Genomic DNA, 20,423 nt, shown 5'->3' with positions numbered 1-20,423 from the left:
GGACATGTGTCTTCGTGGGAAGGTTGTGTCCATTGGCCCCATTCCTGCAGGGAACATTTTTTATTAAAACGGAGCTATGTGACTTGACCAAGGCTCTGGAGGAGATCCATTATAATTGATGGGGAAATTGCTTACATTAGTACCCTGGACAACAGTGCCCCTTACAGCTGTTAACTTAGTCATGGATTTGTCCAAAGTTAAAGAGCTTGTGGGTACAGGTAGCTGCAAGGAGTATCTGAATCCCCTGTGCTCTTTAGGAAGGGATTTGCAACAAGCTTTCAGGGCTATGGACTAGTTTCATAGTTAGTAGGGTTGGAAGGGACTTATTAGATCATCGAGTCTGACCCCCTGCCCTGGGCAGGAAAGAGTGCAAGAGGTTACATTGCAAAGTTAGTCCTGAAGACTAGGGCTAAAAAACAACGTATCTTTTAAAATCAAAGCTGAGGTTTCCCGTTCACATTTCTTGGTTCCCTAAACCCAGAAGGAAGGGAAGGCCCAGCCGCAGGCTTTGCAGCAGTGAAAAGGCCAGCTCTCTGCCATGTCTATAAATCTCTCTCATTCATCTAGTAGTGTAGCAATGCTCACTCTGAATAGCTGTACTACTGGGGGTTCAGGAACTGTGAGCTACTCACACCATGCACATACTGTAACACTTGGTCACAAGTCAGGCATCTGCACTCTGTGCACTGAACTGGGACATAAACTTCAGCTGGTTTCCACGTTTGCTGGCCCCGACTCCCAAATTTTAGTTTGCTGTCTGATTCTCTAACTGCAAATGAAGCTAACTTTAGTTTGTTTTCATTTTTAACTCCCACCTGTTAGTCACTTGCCTCTGTTTATCCATTCAGCTCTCACTCCATGCCTAATTCACTCTAAAAATTCCAACACACACCCAAAAATGCCTCGTGGAATATGGATTTAATTCTTTGCTAGCCTCCAACCAAGAGTACACAGAAAATAAAGACATGGTACATATACAGGTTAACTGTGGTAGAATTAAAAATATTAATCATGAAAATAGAAGCCTGGAAGGTATTGTGGGAAGGAATCAATAAATAAGTTGACTTGACCTCCAGCAATTAATTAAGAATTTAAAGTTAACTCTTGTCATTCCAGATCACTATCTATGCCTCCAGATTTGAGGGCATAGATAAAGCATGCCATTTTAGAAAACACTTGTTCAGTTTCGAAAGGGTTTAAACACACATACACAAACTTTTCCTCATTAGTTCTTTTGGAAAAAATGTCTCGATATACAAAAATATACACAAACCAACAAAAGTCCCTTTGACTTAAATTTGCTAGCATTTAACACAGTACTTCCCATTACTTCAGCAGATCAAAACTAATCTTTGCATAGTGATAGTTATCAAATTAACTTAGGACATTTAAAAAAATACAGAAAAGAGCTATTTTCTATACAGTTGCAGAAATCAGTAAGCCAAACCTACTCTATAAAGCATCAGATTTCTACAAAAAAAAAAAAATTACAGCAGCAAATCAATTGTTAGGAAGTATAGTGTCCAAATTGTTAAAACAATTGCAATAACTTTATTTCCATACCTGGAAAGCATCTTTATCCCCCGAGCAGTTCCACTTTTCAAAATCCCTATAAAACTCCTGTTACGCCCAGCTGCCAACCCAGGTTAATAATAGCAATGAGCCATATTCATCCAAAACCACAAGACTGTCAGGTGACATATCGAGAGGTCTGAATTTAACTCAAACAAAAGGCTCCATGCTGCAATGCAAAAAGCTTAATCCTAGCAACAGGATCACAAAAACTGCCTTAAAGAAATAATTTTGTCAACGCAAAACATGGGCTTTTGCACGAGGATCCATCTACAGTCCCCTATAGTTTCATAACCAATATTCTGTCCTTCCATTCTGCTGCACAGTCCAGGATCCTTACTAAAGTAAATATTGTCTGTTTTTCCAGTTCCTTTGTCTCCTCAAGTGTATTACTGCAGAGAAGAGAAGATCAATCTAATTCATCTGAAAGCTAAGTGCTGCTTTGGCAGACAACGTAGACTGTACATGCCAGTTTAATCTATCCTTCTTCAGCGAATCCGATATGGGCTGAGCCTCATGACCAGACTCCCTTGGCAACTGTGGCTGCAGTTCTGCACCTCCACAATCCACATTTGTCAGGAATTCAGACTGATCAAAGATGAGGGGGGGAGAAAAACACCAAAGCAGCTTCCCCCCAGACTTCCCCCTCCCCCTTACATTCTTGGAAGCTGCAGGATGCTTGCGTTCAACCCTTGCTGACAAGCTGAGCCAGAGGAGTGGAAAAGCAAGCACTAATAGCCATCATGTGACCCAGAGCTGTCAGTATATGCCACCTGGATCTGCAATGAGCCTGCCAACCAATCCTAGCTTTGCCTTATATTCATGCATACAGAATTCACCATTAACATAAGGCCTTCAAATGTTTAGCTATACAGAAGGTCTTGTTTGGATGCCTGCTTTATACTGGAAACACAAAAATTATGCCTGCCCATGTTTCATGCACAAGGTGCAATTGCTGACATGCACGCTCCACACTGCATAACTTCAGTATGACTGCATACTAAGGAAAAGCAGATACAGTCTATTTTATTTTATTGTGGGGCTTGGGCGGGGGGGGTTGTTTTTTTTATGAAAAACCTCCCCTCTCTCTTCACCAGTTTCCTATAAGAACAAAGAAGACATTGTATGCTTTGTAAAAGCTCATTAATATTACAAGTGAAACGCCAGGAATAGTCCAGATAATTGGATGGCAATATACACTTTAAAAAGGGGAGATGTGAAATAAGACCCATAAAGAAACCCGGACCAGCTGCAGAGCTGTAAACAGGGTTTCATAACTGCTCTTGTGTTAACTTGTGGCCATGGAAGGAAGGGTGTTTAGTAATATAATCACAAGAGCAAAAAGCTCAGTGTTTACACAGTTTATCCTAACATCCTGGGAAAAGGGAGGGAATGGGACCTGAAAGCTTGATGTGCGATAGAAGATGCTAAATATTTTGGAAGCACATGAGAGAATTGCAAAAAATGAGGGCCATCATCCTCGGGGAAACCTTCCTTTGATTTTACCCAATATCTACAAGTACCTGGAACACATATGCAGCTTAATATTCATTCTTCAAAATTAAGATTCTCTCTCCCCATATCCACACCACAGAGGTCACCAGTATTAGCTACCTTTTTATTACATAGGAATAGGATGAACAAATGTACATTTTCATGTACATTAATTCCTGAAGCCTGAGATTTTGCCCTCCAGGATCAGCTCCACAGAAGAACACCGAGTTCCTCTGCAGACAGACGCCTTTGTAGAATGGGTGAAATTTTTGACTCCGGGGAAAAAACTGGCCCCAGTGAGGTCATCGTGAGTTTTGCCACTGAATTCAATAAAGCCAGGGTTTCACCTCAAGACTGGTAGCAGAATTTCTTTCTAGTGTCCTGAAGGCAGAAAATGAAGATTGAAAGGAGAATCTTACGCAATATAAAAGCCACAACTACAATCTTTTGTAAAAGACACAATATGGGCACAGCAGGCGGTAATCCGCCTCTCTCAAAGTAGAAGCAAAAACAGTTGGGTGTGTGCTTTAATTGTATATAGATGTGGCCCAAAGAGTCGGTGGAATTGCTCACATGATTAAAATTAAGCACATGTGAAATAGTCTTAAAACCAAATTCTGCCTTTAACACTTACAACCCCCCTTCAAACTGAGGTGTACGCAACACTAATACCTCTGTCACCTTTCTGGTTTATGAAGAGGCACACGCTGTATACAGTAATACACTCCTGCCAGGGTGAAACTGCTCTAAAACCATTCATGTCATTTATACATATTGTACGCGTTGCTTTCTAAAGGGTAACAATGTTAAAAGTGACCTTTTTAGCTAGAAATGCAACAGTAAGAAGTTGAGGCTAATCAATGTATTATGTAAACGTTTATTTACAGGAGTAACAACTGAAGTTTCCATTTTACCTCACAGTAACTTGATGCACGCTCAAGAGAAGAGCACTGAAAGGGGACACAGCTTCAGTTAACATCCAACCAGGAAAAAGAGTGGAATGGATTCCTACTAATGAAGTGGTAAAAAAAGTCCAGGCACATAAAAGTATATAGACAATAACAACTGCCACAAACTAGAGACCATACTCCATGCATATTAGAAAATCTGCCAGGACCTGCTGTTAGTTCAAACACCCCCATTCCCATGACACAAACCAACAGGTAGCAGTCTCCTTTTATTCCACAGACATCTCTGTGGCAACAAGTTCTCCACTCACTGCCCTAGAACTGAATACACTTGTTAAAACTACATTATTTGCTCCAGAAGTCTTAAAGCAAGAACAACATCAATTGTTGGTCACATACGCTAGGGACAGAAGTTACGCATCAACTAGCTTAAGTGATCAGAAACCGGTTTAAACCTGTAACAGAACAGAAATTCAGTGCACATAAACCACTTTCAAAATGACTGAAACGGGTTTAAAATAAACTTGGTTGAATGTAGTATCAAACTTAACTGATTTAGGCAGACCAGTTTACAGAACTCCTGTCCCAGACCCCTTCCTTGTTCAAGTTAGCTCACAGTCCCCCAGCATCCCAGGATGCTTTGCAGCCCTGAGCTGGGCTGTGCTGTGTGCTCCAGCAGAACAGGGTTGGTCCCACCCCTCTCCTCCCTAGCCAAAGCACTATCACTGCCCTAGCTGGCTAAGAAGAGGGTAGGGGTTGGAGTGGGAAATCCTGCTCCAGACTGCCCCCTCATTGCTTGAGCGGCAGGAGCAGGGGCGTGGCCAGATGTCGGTAGCCTAAGGTTAATCCCCCCTCCCTCCCATCTCCCAGGTGTGGTACCCCGGCCAGGGTCTACCTGGCTTGCAACCCACTCACTTCTCAAGTGGCAAAAGCAGCCAGGCCCTGGCCCCAGGTCCAAGGCAAAAGGTGGGGAGGGAGGCAAGAATCACACTGACACTGTTTTGGGGCATAAATATGGACTTTAGCAACCGAGCAGTAAGCATTCTGAAAGCTCAACGTGCTAATTAATGCAAAAAGAGAAAGTCTGGCAAAATATCTCTACTTGGCCCTTAATCCCACAATGAGCTCCATGTTTGGGGATGCCTGTGCCCAAGTACAGCCCTCCTGAGCTCTGTCAGGCTGCTTGGGTTCAAGCATATGTTTCCATGGAGCAGCTCAAAGGACTGAGAAGCCTCAGCCTTGTTACACTTGGCAGGACTCTGTGCACGTACCTCTGTTAGCCTATGGTCCCAGTGCTGGATTTCGGCCTCCGTTCATCACAAATTACAAATAAAACCAGAAGAAATAACCTAGCAATGACACCAAAAGGAGTTCATTTGTTCACTCTCCCAGACCCCGCCATGGCTAACCCTGCCCACCCCAGCTCCCGGTACTCTAAAAAAAGCCCCGGTGCTCACTGGGTATAGCCAGGTGTGTGTGGGGGGTGATCCCCGTTGCCCCCCCACTGCCTCATGCTGCATGGGGGGCTCTGCATGAGCTCCCCAGCCCCCCCACAGTTGCCCCACCCACACAAGCTCTGTCCCTTTAAGAAAAAAAACCCCAAGAAAAGTCCCAGGACTCACCACTGCTGGTGTGGCCTCAGGGGCTTGTGAAGAGCCCCCCACATGGTGCAGGGCAGCAGGGATCACCACCTGCCGGCAGAAGCGGCGAGTCCAGGATTTTTTTTGGGGGGGGGGGGGAGGGGGGTCCTTACAGGGGCAGAGCTGGCCTGAGCGGCACACCCATGGGGGGGGCTAGGAGATTGAGGGGGCCAGGGGACTCATGCAGAGCCCCTCATACAGCATGGAGCAGTGGGGGAGCCGCAGGGATCATCCTCTACTTGGCAGCATCCACTAAGTCAGGGCTTTTTTTTTTTTTTTTTTAAATGCGTCAGGAGCTAGGGCAGCCATTGCCAGGCTGGGAGAGGGGCGGGGAGTGGGCCTGGCCTGGCCAAATTGAAATTGGGACAGTGATTCGAATCACTGTCCCCCGAATTGGCCGAATCTGAAGCGAATACTAGCTGCTTTGCACAGGCGTACCAAACAGATCTTCCTTAAAGGAAATCAGATTATGGGAGGTACTAATGAAAAATACTTTTATAGCATAATGACAGTCAAACACCATCAAACCTCGCACTAAAATCAAGGAGACTCAAATTATTTTTAGTACTAGCATGAAGAGGTTTAAGCAGAAATGAGAATCTATCCCAAAGGATCTTTGGGGGATGCTATATGGGATTTACCTGCCTTTTTAAGATGGTTAAAGTTTGAGATTGAGCAGAATGGCTACGTCCCTTTAATCATTACATGATAAATTAAAAAAGTAAAGATGTCTAAAGTAAAAATAACTATCAAAGAAAGAATCTGATGCATAGTTAAGCTACACTGGAACATCGGTGTTTGTTTTGCATCCAGTTTCCAATTGCAATCTACTATAAATAAGACATGAGACACCAAACAAACCTACATAATACCAACTGGTACTGCAAGACAACAGGGCATTTTCCCCCTGCCAAACAGTTATTTTATTGTGCGCTCCCGGGTATTCAGAGAGCTGAATAATCTTTCCCTGTAGCTATTAAAAATAAAGTGTAAATAGTTCAGTGTTGTGTGTATTTAATGGAAAGTTTTTTGGGGGAAAATCCTGATTTATGTATCCACATAAGAACGATTTACAAATAGTTATTTTAAGAGTAGGGAACACAAAGGGCTCATATCAATTTTTAATGTCTTATTTAAAAAGAACACAGAATTCTCTCATTTGGCAAAGGAGACCTTTTAATGTTGGGGTTTTCTCCTGTGTAATTGTGGAATTATGGACATTTCCTTTCATCCTTAAGCCCGTTTTCCAACTGTCTGAAGATCCTGAAGGACAACTTAATAGTCAGCAATGCAACATCTCCATATGTTTGATACATCAGGTTTTCTAGCAGACAATATACAAAATACTTTTCTCATTAAAACCAGCATCCAAAATTTCCTTCCCCAACACTGTGAATTATTAATATGAAAAAATAAGTTTGGCTCTATCAGTGCTAGACACACAGCAACCTCAATAGAGCTCTGGCTGCACAAAAGCAAGTTTGCTGGCTCATATTTACGAGTTCTTCGGCCTCTCTCTTCTATGATTTAATGGTGAATTACTACTTTGAACTCTGGAGTTCATTTCGGTCTAATAACTTCAAAAATGCAAAAATGGCATACAAGTCAAAGTACTGAATTTACCATCAATAGGGAAAAAATTGAATGCAAGATCTCTAGAAGGTATGTGGGCCAGCTTCTAAACTAATGTCAGAGTAACTCCACTGATAACAGTGGTGTCAAACCCAAGTATAACATAACCGTTGAATCAGACTCCAATGCAAGATGAGCCTAAGTATCGTGATTTTAAAAAACCCCAAAAACTAATAATGCATTTTGGGGCATTTCTAGTCACCTTCTATTTTCCGAGTTTTGTTCGTGCTTTCAACGTTTTCTTTGCAATGATAGGGGCTAGAAAGTTTTTCTTTTTAAATTAACGAATTCAGAGATTCTCATAACACAAGTACAGAAGCTGGGGGCTTTAAGAAAAAACACCAAAACTTGGGGGACTTGCAAAAAAAAGAAAGAGGTGAGTTCTGACAATGCTGCCATTATTTCCACAGAGCTAAGCTGGTTTACACCAGCTAAATATCTGGCACACCGTAAGGCTCAATATGAAGACAAACTGAGTATTTTATACGAGTAAAGCACTTACAGGAAAATATGTTCAACAACTGAGTAGTTTCCAAAAGCCCCAAACGACCTCTGAAGTCTCACATTTCAAAAGGAATATTCAAGTAAAAGATAAATGTAATCTGTACCTGTATACCATAATTTTTGAGTGCCTGGAGCTATCGATAGTACAACTCATAAGCAGCACATTAATAAACCACTCTGGGTTATCACCAACTTGCCTGGCACATTCCAGAGAACTGTCTCACTGCTCTGATCCGTATGTAGCTAGTTAACTGGCAGAGCATGTTCCCACAAACTCCTGTAACTAAACGTTGTCTGCCAACCCAAACAGTCTCCATCCCCAACATGTCTGGCCTGCTGGCCAGTTCAGTGGGTTCACAAACGACCCCTCGTGGAGATCTTCACACTGCAACAACCATGTGAGAAAAGACTGGCATCAAGTGGATAAAGGCAGACTGACTAACAGGATACAGATGACCAAGATGCCAACCCCAGAATCCCCACCCCATGTCCTGGGGCCTGGGATGCAGCAGGAGGTTGCTAGTGCCAAGGTGGAAACCTGTTTACGTTTCTTAAGAAGTCCTGCAGTGCTTGTTTCACAAATCGTATAAGGGAAAAATACTGTCTTGCTTGTGGAAGTGATATGGCTGGAACATGCCGCGGAGGGATTTCAGCATTCTCTGGCTGTAGTCCACGACCATATAATTGATTAAAGGTGACTACTTGTGACTGGGTGATAATTGAGAACCCAGTAAATCTCCAGACAAGTATTTGCCAGTCAGACTTGGAAGGCAATTCTTACAAAGCCCCTGTAACTTGATGCTACTTAAAAAACATAAACTTTAAATTGGCAATAAAAAAGTCTCCTCATGCCATTTAGTGGACCTCATCTTCCTTTCTTTGCCCACCAGTTGCATTTTTAGTTAAAACCACTAGTGGCCTTGGTTGTGTGAGCACTATACTACCGAGCTTAAAATCTTTTAAATACCTGAACCATTCGGTGCATGAATTTAAACAAGCATTTAAAAATGCTCAGAAATCCATCCCCCACCCCCCAATCTGCTGCTCTGCCTCTTCCATATCTCATTCTTGGCACTGATTTTGCTGCATTTTATGTAATCCATTATCATTGAGGAAAAAAAAACCCAAACGATTTGGTTGCCATTCAGAGTTTCCTCACACAAGGAAGATGACAGACGTAAGCAACAATCCTCCAAAGATTCACAATGATCAGTGTATGAGTAGCATTTTGCCCTGTCCCTCATGTGACTGCTTAATTGCGTGTTGATTCATTCAGTCATGAGACGAATGAGACAGAAGCAAATAGGGATGCAAGCCCTAACGTCAAAGAAATAGCAATGCCTGTTCTGCCAGTTTCTGTATTAGCACAGCACAAGGGGACACTTAGTTCTCAAGAGTGAAACTCATACTTCTTTACCCATAAACTGATCACTTCAACCTTTTACTAAGAAACAAATGTTCCAGCAGTCTGAGTTGCTGGCTAACTCTGTGAACCCACTGTTTCTCCAATTCCCACCCCAGATCAGCTGGTTTACTCTTACTAGTTCCTTAGACTGAACCTCGCAAGTAACATGGATAAGCTGACTCAGAGGCACACGCAACCCTTCCTCGGGTTATTCAGGCCCAAGGCGTGTCAGAATATGATGTATTTGCTTAATTTTTTAAAGCATACATACAACTTTGCTAAGGATTTATTCCTGGCTATGGCAATGCATCTTATGCAGGATTTTTGTAGTGGGGTGCAGATACCATAGCAACATGCTCTTAAAAACATCAAATGAGTCGACACAAGGTAAACCAATTTACAAGCTGTGCGAGTACTTACAAATGCGAAAACCTGGAGGAAACTCATCTTCTGGCATTCAGTCCAACTCAATTCAGACATATTGATACTTTAAAAAACTTTAATGTTTGCAGTGTATGTCCTGGTTTCATACCAAGATACATTATTGAAACTAATTCAGACTGTTTCTCCTTGATAACAATATATTGAAATTTAATTATTTATAAATGAGCCACATAATCTAAGTAGTGAAAAACTATATTTTTCTAACTATCCGTAGTCTTCAGTTTATTTGTGCTTTGCAACAGGGTATTTGTTACGTAAAGTTTATTTCCTTAGGTAAATTCTGAATAGAATTTATCTACAGCACAGACTTTTTAGTATTTTTCCCCAATAATAATATTTTTAGACATTTTCATCTTTATTTTTTCATATGCCTTCTAACTGCAAAATATCCTTTATGAATAAGATTTTTAGGCCCTGATTCAGCAAACACATCAAACCCTAAGCCTGTGAGTAGCTGTATACAAGTCACTGGAGCTACACATGCCTAAGGGAAGGCACATTTCATTTTTATGAGTCTTATTTCTCCTTGGATTGCACTTAAAAAGTCTCAGTTTCACAGTAAAAATACAGGGGCTGACTATCTAAACAACTATAAAGAATGAAACAGAATTATAAACTTATGTTTATTCTGTACATTGGTTAATGTACAATAATCATTTACTTCTGATACCACTGAAAGTAAATCAGTTATAACAGTTTTCATCATAACATCGGTTACCTTATTTTTTAAGAGCTACCAGGTTCTCATTTTGTACAATGACAATTGAAGATGGTCCAGGAAGAACTCAGCATTGCAGGGCCAGTTCTGTGAATTAGTGATACCGAACATAATGCCCACAGTACTCAGCACCTGTGATTTACTGCACCTAATCACAAAGAATAATCATGCAGAGTGCTACATCCAGTAACAGGTATTTGAAGGGTCAGGATGGAACAGACAGATTTAGATAAGATAAAAATACACTGGGAGGAGCAGGGGCAGGGAGGGGGTGGGGGGATGAAGAGAGAGACAGAGAGGTACGTAGAACTTCATTTAGCTCCCGCTCTGATACAGCTCGCAGAAGACATAAATGTGTTACTGTGTTGAGCACTACTGTCTTGTCTTGCGTAACTGTCTTGTCTTGGGTACCTCTCTCACCCTCACTACCACTGTATTTGAACACCACTCTGTTTTAAGTTTGTCTATCATCTCAACTCCCCTACAGCCTGGTATAGTGCTACTGTCTCCACTGTACAAGATGGGAAGCAAAGGCTAATATTTACATGCTAATCTTATCCCCAGATCTGGCAACCAAGCATGCTCCATACAGCTTAGGGCAGGCTGTTTTCTGAATTGCAGGCACTGGGGCCTCTTCTGAACAGCACTTCAGGCAGGCTAATTAGCATTGCTGAACAATACTTAGCCCACCCATGGGGTAATTAGCCTGCATGCACAAATGCAGCTGTTCTTCTAGTTTAGGAGGCAGCCTAGCCAGAGAATGCAGAAGATACATTTCAGTTTCCTTACATCTTATGTCCATTTCTATGACATGACAGGAAATCATTGTGAAGTTAAACATACTTAATAATCCTTATAAACAACAATCTATTTCTATTGTTAAAACAAGCTACTAAAAAAAAGTAAAAGCATAAGGAATAAATCTGAATGCAAGATGACGTGACATAATGAACTGCCTTATTATTACACTGATAAACCAAGCAGCTTGCTATGACAAACAGGGATATGGTCAATCCAAGATATGAACAAGTCTCACGTAACTAAATTTGTCTAACAACATATAGTGCCCTGAGGTTTACATAGTTATCTTACGAACACCATTGCTAAGACCAGAAGCACTGTCAGGCTGGTCAAGCCTAGGCTGCCATAACAGGGAGGCTGAAGGAAATCGTGATCATGATGTTAGCCGAGGAAGAACATTAATACTGCAGCATCAACTGTGAGGCTTCAACTTCAAAGAATGTTGAAGTCTTCTATAGCCTGGATTTAAAGAACATGTAGGCAAGGACTATTTAAGTGTCCAGTTCATAATCCTGAACAATTTAAGTGGCTTCAACGAGTGTAGATTTTTCATGTCTGAGAGGGTGGATTATTCCCCTCACATTCTACCTTTGTGGCTTTTCAAATCTGATGGGCACCCACCTAACTGTATTTGTGGAAGGAACAAGAGTGTCAATCTGTTGCAATATAACAACAATAGCCACAAAGGCTAATGTGAACAGGTTGGACTGCTCAATTCTCCAGGGCAAGAGTCATGCTGTTCATTCCTTTTCCAATTTAAGAACTCTAAGGTGACCCAAAACTATTTCAGGAGGCCTATGTAGGGCAGACACTGAAAAACTACTTCTCTTTTCTATTACGTAACTGTAAGGACATGGGTAAAATTAAAGGGCAGGTGCCTAAACATGCCCCACGGGGGGGAGGAAAAAGGATAAAAAAGCTTAATTTGAGGCTTGCTAATGAATATACCATATGACACAAATAAGCTAGCCTCATAGCTATGAAAAAGTACACCACAAATTCTGATCTGGCACACACAGAGCACTCCAGTCTGCTTAATACAGGACAACACTTGGAGTCTTGTTACATGTTACACTAGGGACGAGCAATGAATTGGGCCACAGGCCACATCAGTAATTTTGATGAACTGTTGTACGTTGGGTTAACCCCTAACCCCCCCCGAAACAGCTCACCAAAATTCCCTGGTGGCTAAGATGGGGCCACAGGAAGCAGCATTTGGAAGTAGGATGAGTGGGTGGGGCCAGGGCTGGGCTCACAGGGCAGTGACAGTACGGGTGGTGAGCCAAGGCCTGGGGCCGAGCTGAGCCCATATGGCTCTGAGAAAGACACTGTGTCTGTGGGCAGGAGCAGGCTGGGAGCAGATCGTGGCTCTGCCCTGGACCCCAGCCCCACGTTGTCACCACGCCGCGATCTCAGGGTCTCCATGGAGACCAGCCAGGATCCACATAGACAGGGCATGCAGCCAGGGGGATAGGATGGGGTCTCAGGCAGGCAGGGTGCTGCATCTAGGTGGCGATTCATAGACTGTAGAGTCGGAAGGGACCACAATGGATCATCGTGTCTGACCCCCTGCCCCTGGCAGGAAAGAGGACCGAGATCAGACAACCCCAGCCAGGTGACTATCTAGCCTCCTCTTGAAGACCTCCAAGCTAGGTGATAGCAGCACCTCTCTTGGAAGCCCATTCCAGATCCTGGCCACCCTTACTGTGAAAAATGTCTTCCTAACATCTAACTTAAATCCACTCTCAACTAGTTTATACCCATTATACCTAGTCACTCCCTGGGGCGCCTTAGTAAACAGTGCTTTCCTTATTCCCCATTGACCTCCCCTAATAAATTTATAAGCAGACAGTGTGGGATCAGAGGCCAGGGTAGAGCCATGATCCACTTCTCACATATCCCTGCCTGCAGAATCTGAGCCCATTGCAAGGCTGTGTGGGCAGGAGATTGAAGCTCTGTTCTGGCCCCATGCTGTCACCACTCTGTGATCCCGCCCTTTGACGCCAGCCTTGCCTACCCCCCCGCAACCCCATCCCATTCATTCAGCCATGTACCATGCCCATGTGGCTACCACCCCCAGCAGTGAGAGCTGGATGGATGGGCCAGGGTGCCCGAGCAGTGGGGCTGGGTCCAGCCACAGCAGCAGCAACCACTGTCAGAAGGAGCCACCACTGCCACCACCAGGGCTGCTGGAAGCAAGTCTGGCCATTGTGCCACCCCAGACCCACTCTGCACCCTGGGGCAGCAGGGCCCCCCACACATGACACAGCCCAGGCTGCCCCTGCCCCTGGGCTGGGCAGGTTGAGGGACCCATCATGGGCTGGACAAAAACCCTTGGCAGGCCAGACCTGGCCTGGGCCATATTTTGCCCACCCCTGTGTTATACTGAGAGCTACCCAAATTTTCATCACTATTAGCCCTAGCTTGAGCAGGAGCAGTCACATGTTCAGGCCAGCAGGGACCTAGAGGACTGAAAGATATGAATCCCCCCTATCCCCTGCAGCTGCCCCAGTTCCACGCTCCCTTCCCCATGCTTACTTGTGGCTGCCCACACTGTCTGTCCTGGGGGAGCAGGCAGCAATGGGTTAATTTATCTGCCCGGCCCCCACCACCATGGCTGCTGACCTACTGCTCTTTCTGAGGCTGAACCCTGCCCAGACAGCATCAGCAGTTAACCCTTCCCTGCCTGCTGCCCCAGGACAGACAGTGCAGGCAGCCACAAGTAAGCAAGGGGAGGGGACAGTGGATGTACCCATTAGTAGCCCTACATTTTAATAGGATAATTTGTGGCCTTAAAATTAAGCCCAGCACGTGTTCCATTAGATCTGGACCAGAATGCCCAACCTGAGGTCCATTCAAGCTCCAAGCCCCACTAGGTTTTCAAGTGTTTTCCCCACAATCTCCCAATTATCTTGATTCCCACCCCATTCCACCACCCGCATGTGCGTAGCTCCTGAATCAGGAGCCAGCTAGGTGGGACATTTCTACCAATCTGGGATTTTTGCTTCAGTTTTCTCCAGGGACCCCATTCAATGGTCCAGACCTCTGGAGCCATGGGGTTAGGGGTGGGGCAGGGTGTGTGCGCATGCACACACTGCACTGTTCTGCCTAGGCCCACCCCCTGGTGCCCCGCTCCCATATTTCCTTCAAAATCATTATGGTCACATAGTACATAAAAATAGACTTGAGCATCGAACACACGTTGAGGAAGATGACTGGCCAAAACACACTTTATAGAGTATGTTTTAAAGAATCACATTAATCTCCACTCAACAGGTACTTGACATATTGTCTCAAATCTCTCTCATATTCTTATTTCATTGAACTCACCCAACTCAGACTGGCAACATGAAGAAAAGAGGAGTATTATAGGCTGTTGTGTATTTCAAAAAATGTAGTAGTATTAGGCTGGTGGGTTTATAACTTATACCCCCACACAGGCATGCAATAATAAGACTATTTTAATTGTTTTAAGAGGAATCAACATTCACAATAAGGCAGAGTTTTGAAAAATATGATATAACCAAGATGTTCAATACATTTCAGATTATTTGGGGGGCTTGGGTCAAGAAACCTAAAGAAGGATTGATATGCAGAAGAATCTGAGCACCCAACATCTGAAAAAATCAGATTCTCAAAGCGTCTGAGGCTGTAAGAACTGTACAAGCTTTGTACATGTAACATTTTCAGAAGCAGCTCAGTGGCTTAGGAGAGTAAAGCCACTACACATCCGTAAGGGCTTCTGTGCCTTCTGAAACAGACTTAGGTATTCCAGGGCCAGATTTCCAAGGGTTCAGCTGATGTCTGCAGCAACATGCTGGTGGTGTTATGTTGCTTCTAAGTGGTTGTTGTTGGTATAGGGAGTGCCATTTGAATACAGTAGAGTCAATTATCCAGTAATTCAATTAACCAGAATATTTTGTATTAAAAAAAAAAAAAAGAAGCCTGCAGCTGGGTTTTGCTTGGCAACAAGACAACTGAGAGTTATTTATTTACTAGTGCTTTGAGATTAAAAAAAATAAAAATACATAACCATGTTTATTTGTTGCTGGTTTTAATATTTGCTGTACAGTACAGTTATTATAGTTTTCAGCATTTCATATTGTGGTGCCTGATTACCTAGAATGACAGTGACCCCAATTATTCTGGATAATCAACTTTCAACTATACATAGTTAAGGAAAATGCTTCTGGGAAGATGTTGCCGGCAAGAGTTTGTTGCTCTTACCAAATGTTGCTGCAAAAGAGCAGTGCCTGTATCTAGATAGGAAGTACATTTGGATTTTCAATGGGAATTAGATGCTTAAATTGGTTATGGCCTTTGGAAAATTCTACTGAACACCTCAGAGGTTTTAGCTAGAGCTGGGGCATTTCAGGGCATCTGTATTTCTTTAGAAATGTAGCCCCAAATGCTTCAATGCATTTGCTTTGTCATAGTCCAGAAGTTTGACACTGGGAAATTTCAGGATCGGAAGGAAGTGGTTTTCATGTTTCCCCTCCCTGCGTATCAATAATGAAATACACCCAAACTGTACACACAAACAGGCAGCATCTTTATCATCACTTGCAGACCAAATTAAGTTTCCCTTCACAAGTCAACAGAAGCGCTCAATAAAAAGACAGCATTGTGCCATTGGGATAGACTGGTACTCGGCAGGGATGCACTAAAAATATTCCATAAAAATCCTCCCCTGGTGTGACTGATGCTAACAAACTTGCTCAGAGTATAGCGCAGGCTGCCAGCAGCTCATCTGATGGGGCAAGAGCGACTCCTGCCTGTCTCCTGCTGGGACTCCCTGGTCACAGCACACAAAACCATTCCTGGTGCAGCCCCACTGAATTGGAGCACAATGGCTGCAGCATCAGCATTTATATTTGGTCTTGTTCATGTAAAGCCATGAGAGAGAGACCCTCAAACAAAAAGCCTAGTGTTCCCTCCTGTTCCAAGAGGAGCAGCAGATTCAGCTTCGTTCTCCATCCAGAGGAAAAGCTACATAAATCATTTCTTCTATAGCCTTCCACCTCCCCCCCCCCTCACCCCACTCCTATACTAAATCAGCTCCCACAAGTGCTTAGCGGATGGGGGAAGCCCTTGTGCAGTGGGTAACGTGCTGTGAACTAATAACAGCACCACAAGAAGCCATTTATTCTGCCACCTCCACAGAGGAGATGCAAATACTGGATAGCTGGAGCTGTCAGTACTACCAGGGTGTTTTCAGGTTGGTGTGCTGGAGTTGCTGGCAACATAAAATCACTTGCTCTGCTCCCATCTCCTGTCTCTATTTGGCGCAGCATGGATCACTTAAAATGATCCGCAGTAAGGATCTTGATGGTGGCACCAGCAGAACAGTGGAGCACAGCAGCCAGATGGAACAAGAGGGAGGATTGAGACCACATGTCTCCCAGGCAGGAGGTAAACTTGGAAAAGGGGAAACGGATGGTGTGGAAAGTAACCTGGCTTCAGCCTACTCATGCCTTTAACAAAGGGAATGCAGTTTCTCAGAGGAAAACCCATGGGAGAATGTCATGAACAAAGAAAACAGAAAGGATTCAAGAAGTGAATGAAAAAAGAACCTGTTAATGTGGGCTTCTCTCCTTCCAATTGCTCCCCTTACATTTGTCTGCATCCCCCAGCAGACAAACAGCAAGTGTGCTTATGGGGAAGATGGGGGCAGATGGGTTGCAGAACGTTATCACTGCACTCCCACCATGCACAACAGCCTGGTAACTGCCATGTTCTTTCCAAAACTGCTTTACTACCGACACGCGGAAGGCAGGGCCTGCATGTGACTGCTGATAAAGAATGGAGAGGCCCAAGTCCAGGTGCAGAAGAAACAGTCCCTGGCTGCTTATATAGGGTCAGACTAAGCAGAAAGGTTAATTAATACATGGTAGGAAGGGACAAGAAAAAGAGAGAAAGGAGGAAAACATGACTTGAGACATCAAACTAGGGCTCTTTTCTTTCCCATCCCGTGTCACTCGTACATGCTGAAGTTTAAATACCGGCCATTTGGTATCCGTCATTCCAAAAAATCCTAAGAGATTATTCAAACCAGGAGTGTGATCCAGGAAACAGGTAGAAATCAGTACCCACACATCCATTTAAAAGATCAAGTAGTGCACATGCATGCCCGTGTATGTACATGCACGCAAAGATGGACTTCGCTAAGCTGGCTGCTGGGGAGTAAAGAGGGAGCTCCAGAAAAGGGCCTCTCTCTCCTATACTTCCTGGTCTTTTTTTCTCTCCTCATTCCATTTTCACTTTTGTCTCTCCACTTATCATTGTAGTACAGGGGCGGGCAATTATTTTGGGCAGAGGGCCATTTACTGAGTTTTGGCAAGCCATCGAGGACCGCATGACAGGCAGCCAGGGGCAGATAAATATTAATTTTCTAAATCTTTTAGGGCCCCACGGGCCAGATAGAATGGCCTGGTGGGCCGCATCCGGGTCCCGGGCCGCATTTTGCCCACCCCTGCCGTAGTACTTCGTTGGTCCCAGGCCCTTACCTTCCAGGTGTCAAAAGTCTTCAACTCCCATTAGCCTATATAAAATTTGAGCAGGCTCAGCACTTTGCAGGACTGGGCCTTTCACAAGTATCTTCATTCCCCCACCCTCCGCCCAAATACCCGGCGATTCTGTACTATGTGGAAATGCTCTGCCTTCAAACAAATACACTCCCTGATCCCTCCTCTCTCTGTTGGCCGTGTACCTGTTCTGTCACTACTCCATTTTGAGTTTTACTTTGTTTGGCCCTCTCACTAATCTGGTTGTAGACTAATATAATCTCGTGAGAGCAATTTGCTTGATTTGTCCTACAAGCTACTAAGGGAAAACAAGACTTAATGGCAACCTTCAAAAGGTGAATGCTAAAGGTAGGCAGGAAAACATTCTACATCCATACACAGCCCTTGCTGCTAAGGGAGAATGGCCTTTTAGACCAGTGCCCAGAACCAGGAATCTTACCTTTTAATCTCAAAATGTGAAAGACTCTCTAGAAAAAACACACACACAGTAGCTGTTTAGAGATGAGCTTCATGGAACAGAGGTACTTTATTAAAATCAGAAAACAATTCAATATATACAGGTATCTGACATTTTCATTTTTAAATCAGTATGTGTTTAGATAACTAGAATTTTTTTTTTCTTTCAGTTGAGGTACCAGGGGATAAGGACCCAAAAGTAAAAAAGCAACTCAGTTTTTCCTTGTACCAAAGCTTATTTTTTAAAAGAGAACACGTGCTTTTAAAATAATTGTTACCCAGGGTCTCATAAAGATCTATATGCTGATCTCTCCCTTTTTCTAAATTCATGTCTCCTCACATGTTTGCTGTGGAAATTAAACTGTGTATTAGTGATGTTTGAGGTATGAATTGGAGTCCAAAATGGTACATAGTTGAAACCCACTACATTTATTCTAGTCTTTTCAGCTTCTTCAAAATCATCCAAGTTGTCAGTGGGACTTCCTTCTCTACTAAGAAAATAGCGTAATTTCCAGTAACTCACGGCAACTGAAATGTTTAATGAAGAAGAAAAAAAAAAAGCTTTTTCTGTCTATTTTAGTCATATGTCATAGAGCAGTCTTCCTTTAAATAGAAACAGCCAGCATTGTAAACCAATTCACCATCCTAACAGACATTTCTTTTAAACTTTGCCTTGTAGATTTACATAGTATTATTTTGTTTTATATCTAAGACAAGAAGAACTCTGGCACATATACTGCATGACATACTCACATGTTCACTAAACATCAATCAGCTGATACTGTCCCAAGAAGAACACCAAGCACTCTTGCTCTGTATTTGCAACCCGCTACCCCCACGTGTACACGCACACACACATATGGTCTCTCATCTGTTACTGTTCTTCACTAACAACTAAACTGCTACCATTTGTCTATCAGTTATTGATATCAGGCACCACACTACCCATCCTGGAAAGAAGCTAGTACACCTTTCAACAGTACATCCAAATGGCAAGGGCAGCATTCACTAATTAAGTCATCTGAGAAATGACAAAGAAACTACAAGAAAATAGCTCTTGTTTGGTCTTCACTCACTGGCTAACCATTCAGATGTACTTTCTTGCAGATCTACTGTCCCCTCCATCTGCCATCTAAAAATATGGTAAAGTGATGCACACACAAACAGGGCAGGCCAGAGCAGCCCAAAGTTCAGACACCAAAACATTTATTTTTAACAGCAGAAACAGCTATGAAAGGGCTGTATCAAAAACACAAAACAAAACAAACCCCCCCCCCCACACAAAAAACCAACATGTAGACTTATAAAATGAACAGTGCAATAGTCACAAAGAAAGGTTCTGATAGTCCTGTAACCAGGACAAATTTTTTAATAATCCAGAAAGACAAGAGATGCATGGCTGTAGCTAAAAAAGAAAAGAAAACAAACAAACAAAAAAACCCCACAATAATGACGGCAGCAGCAGCCACCTCTAAATCCCTGTGTTAAGGGGTGTTCCAGCAAACAATCCACTGGCATAGGAGATGAAGGGAAAATAAACCAAATTTAGCTCTGGTTTAAAGTGGGCACACAGCCAGGATCCTAAGCCAGGGCTGAATTTGGCCTGAAGTTGTTATGCCCTCCTCAGTCTCTTCATTAATCAGCTAAAACAAGTGACAGGGCACTGAAATCTGGCTCCTGTTCCTTGCCCAATATGCAGCCCACTCAGACACAATTTGGAAAGTGTGTGTTTTTGCCACCCTTAGATATTTTTACGTCACTGATACCATGCAGTAGTGGTAGAAAGACATTTTAATATAATATATAATTATTATAATTATTCTATTATAATTATTCTAATACAATATATATGGTCTGAAAGAATTTCCTATATTCCCCTTTCAGGGAGGATGGGCAGAATAGTAGCTAAAGAATGCCAGGATCAAATGCAAAGAACAGGACTGTTTCTTTGACATGTTCAGATCTGGTTTCAAGCCACAACTGGTACTGAAGACACTGTGGAAACACCCCTGGAGAAGCACACTGCAGGCACTGGTATACAATAGATGATTTTCACACTTCTGCATGGTTCCTTCTGCTGAGGATTACTTCTCAGAATCAGAGACCAGCGATGGCTTTTGTACTGTTACTTCTAATGTTGTCAGTTCATGAGATTGATTACTGATGGTGCCAATTCATTTGAAGGAATCAGCTGAGCTGGGCAGAGTAGATCCTTCTGTTATAAAGAGAGACTGGGACAAAGATCCTGCTCACCTGGGTCAAACAAGGAGTCTGTTTCATCAATACAGTTTCAGCATATATGCACAAGCCACTTGCAGCAATGCC

At 43.2% G+C, this 20,423-nt stretch overlaps 1 protein-coding gene across 3 annotated transcripts in view; it reads right to left on the bottom strand.

The window, feature by feature from the left end:
• Window positions 1–20,423, bottom strand: part of FNIP1 (folliculin interacting protein 1) — a 91,727-nt gene that overhangs the window by 61,099 nt on the left and 10,205 nt on the right. The window contains exon 1 of one of the 3 annotated variants that reach the window (XM_019478370.2): window positions 1,564–2,094. The exons of the other annotated variants lie outside the window; for them this stretch is intronic. Within the exon in view, the coding sequence (XP_019333915.2) occupies window positions 1,564–1,574 (11 nt within the window). The 5' untranslated portion in view covers window positions 1,575–2,094. Of the gene's footprint in view, window positions 1–1,563; window positions 2,095–20,423 lie in introns of those variants that run through there. 3 annotated transcript variants of the gene reach the window in all.

This window comes from Alligator mississippiensis, chromosome 9 (assembly GCF_030867095.1).
Source record: "Alligator mississippiensis isolate rAllMis1 chromosome 9, rAllMis1, whole genome shotgun sequence".
Taxonomy (NCBI): domain Eukaryota; kingdom Metazoa; phylum Chordata; order Crocodylia; family Alligatoridae; genus Alligator; species Alligator mississippiensis.
This window is presented reverse-complemented; position numbering and strand designations above follow the sequence as displayed.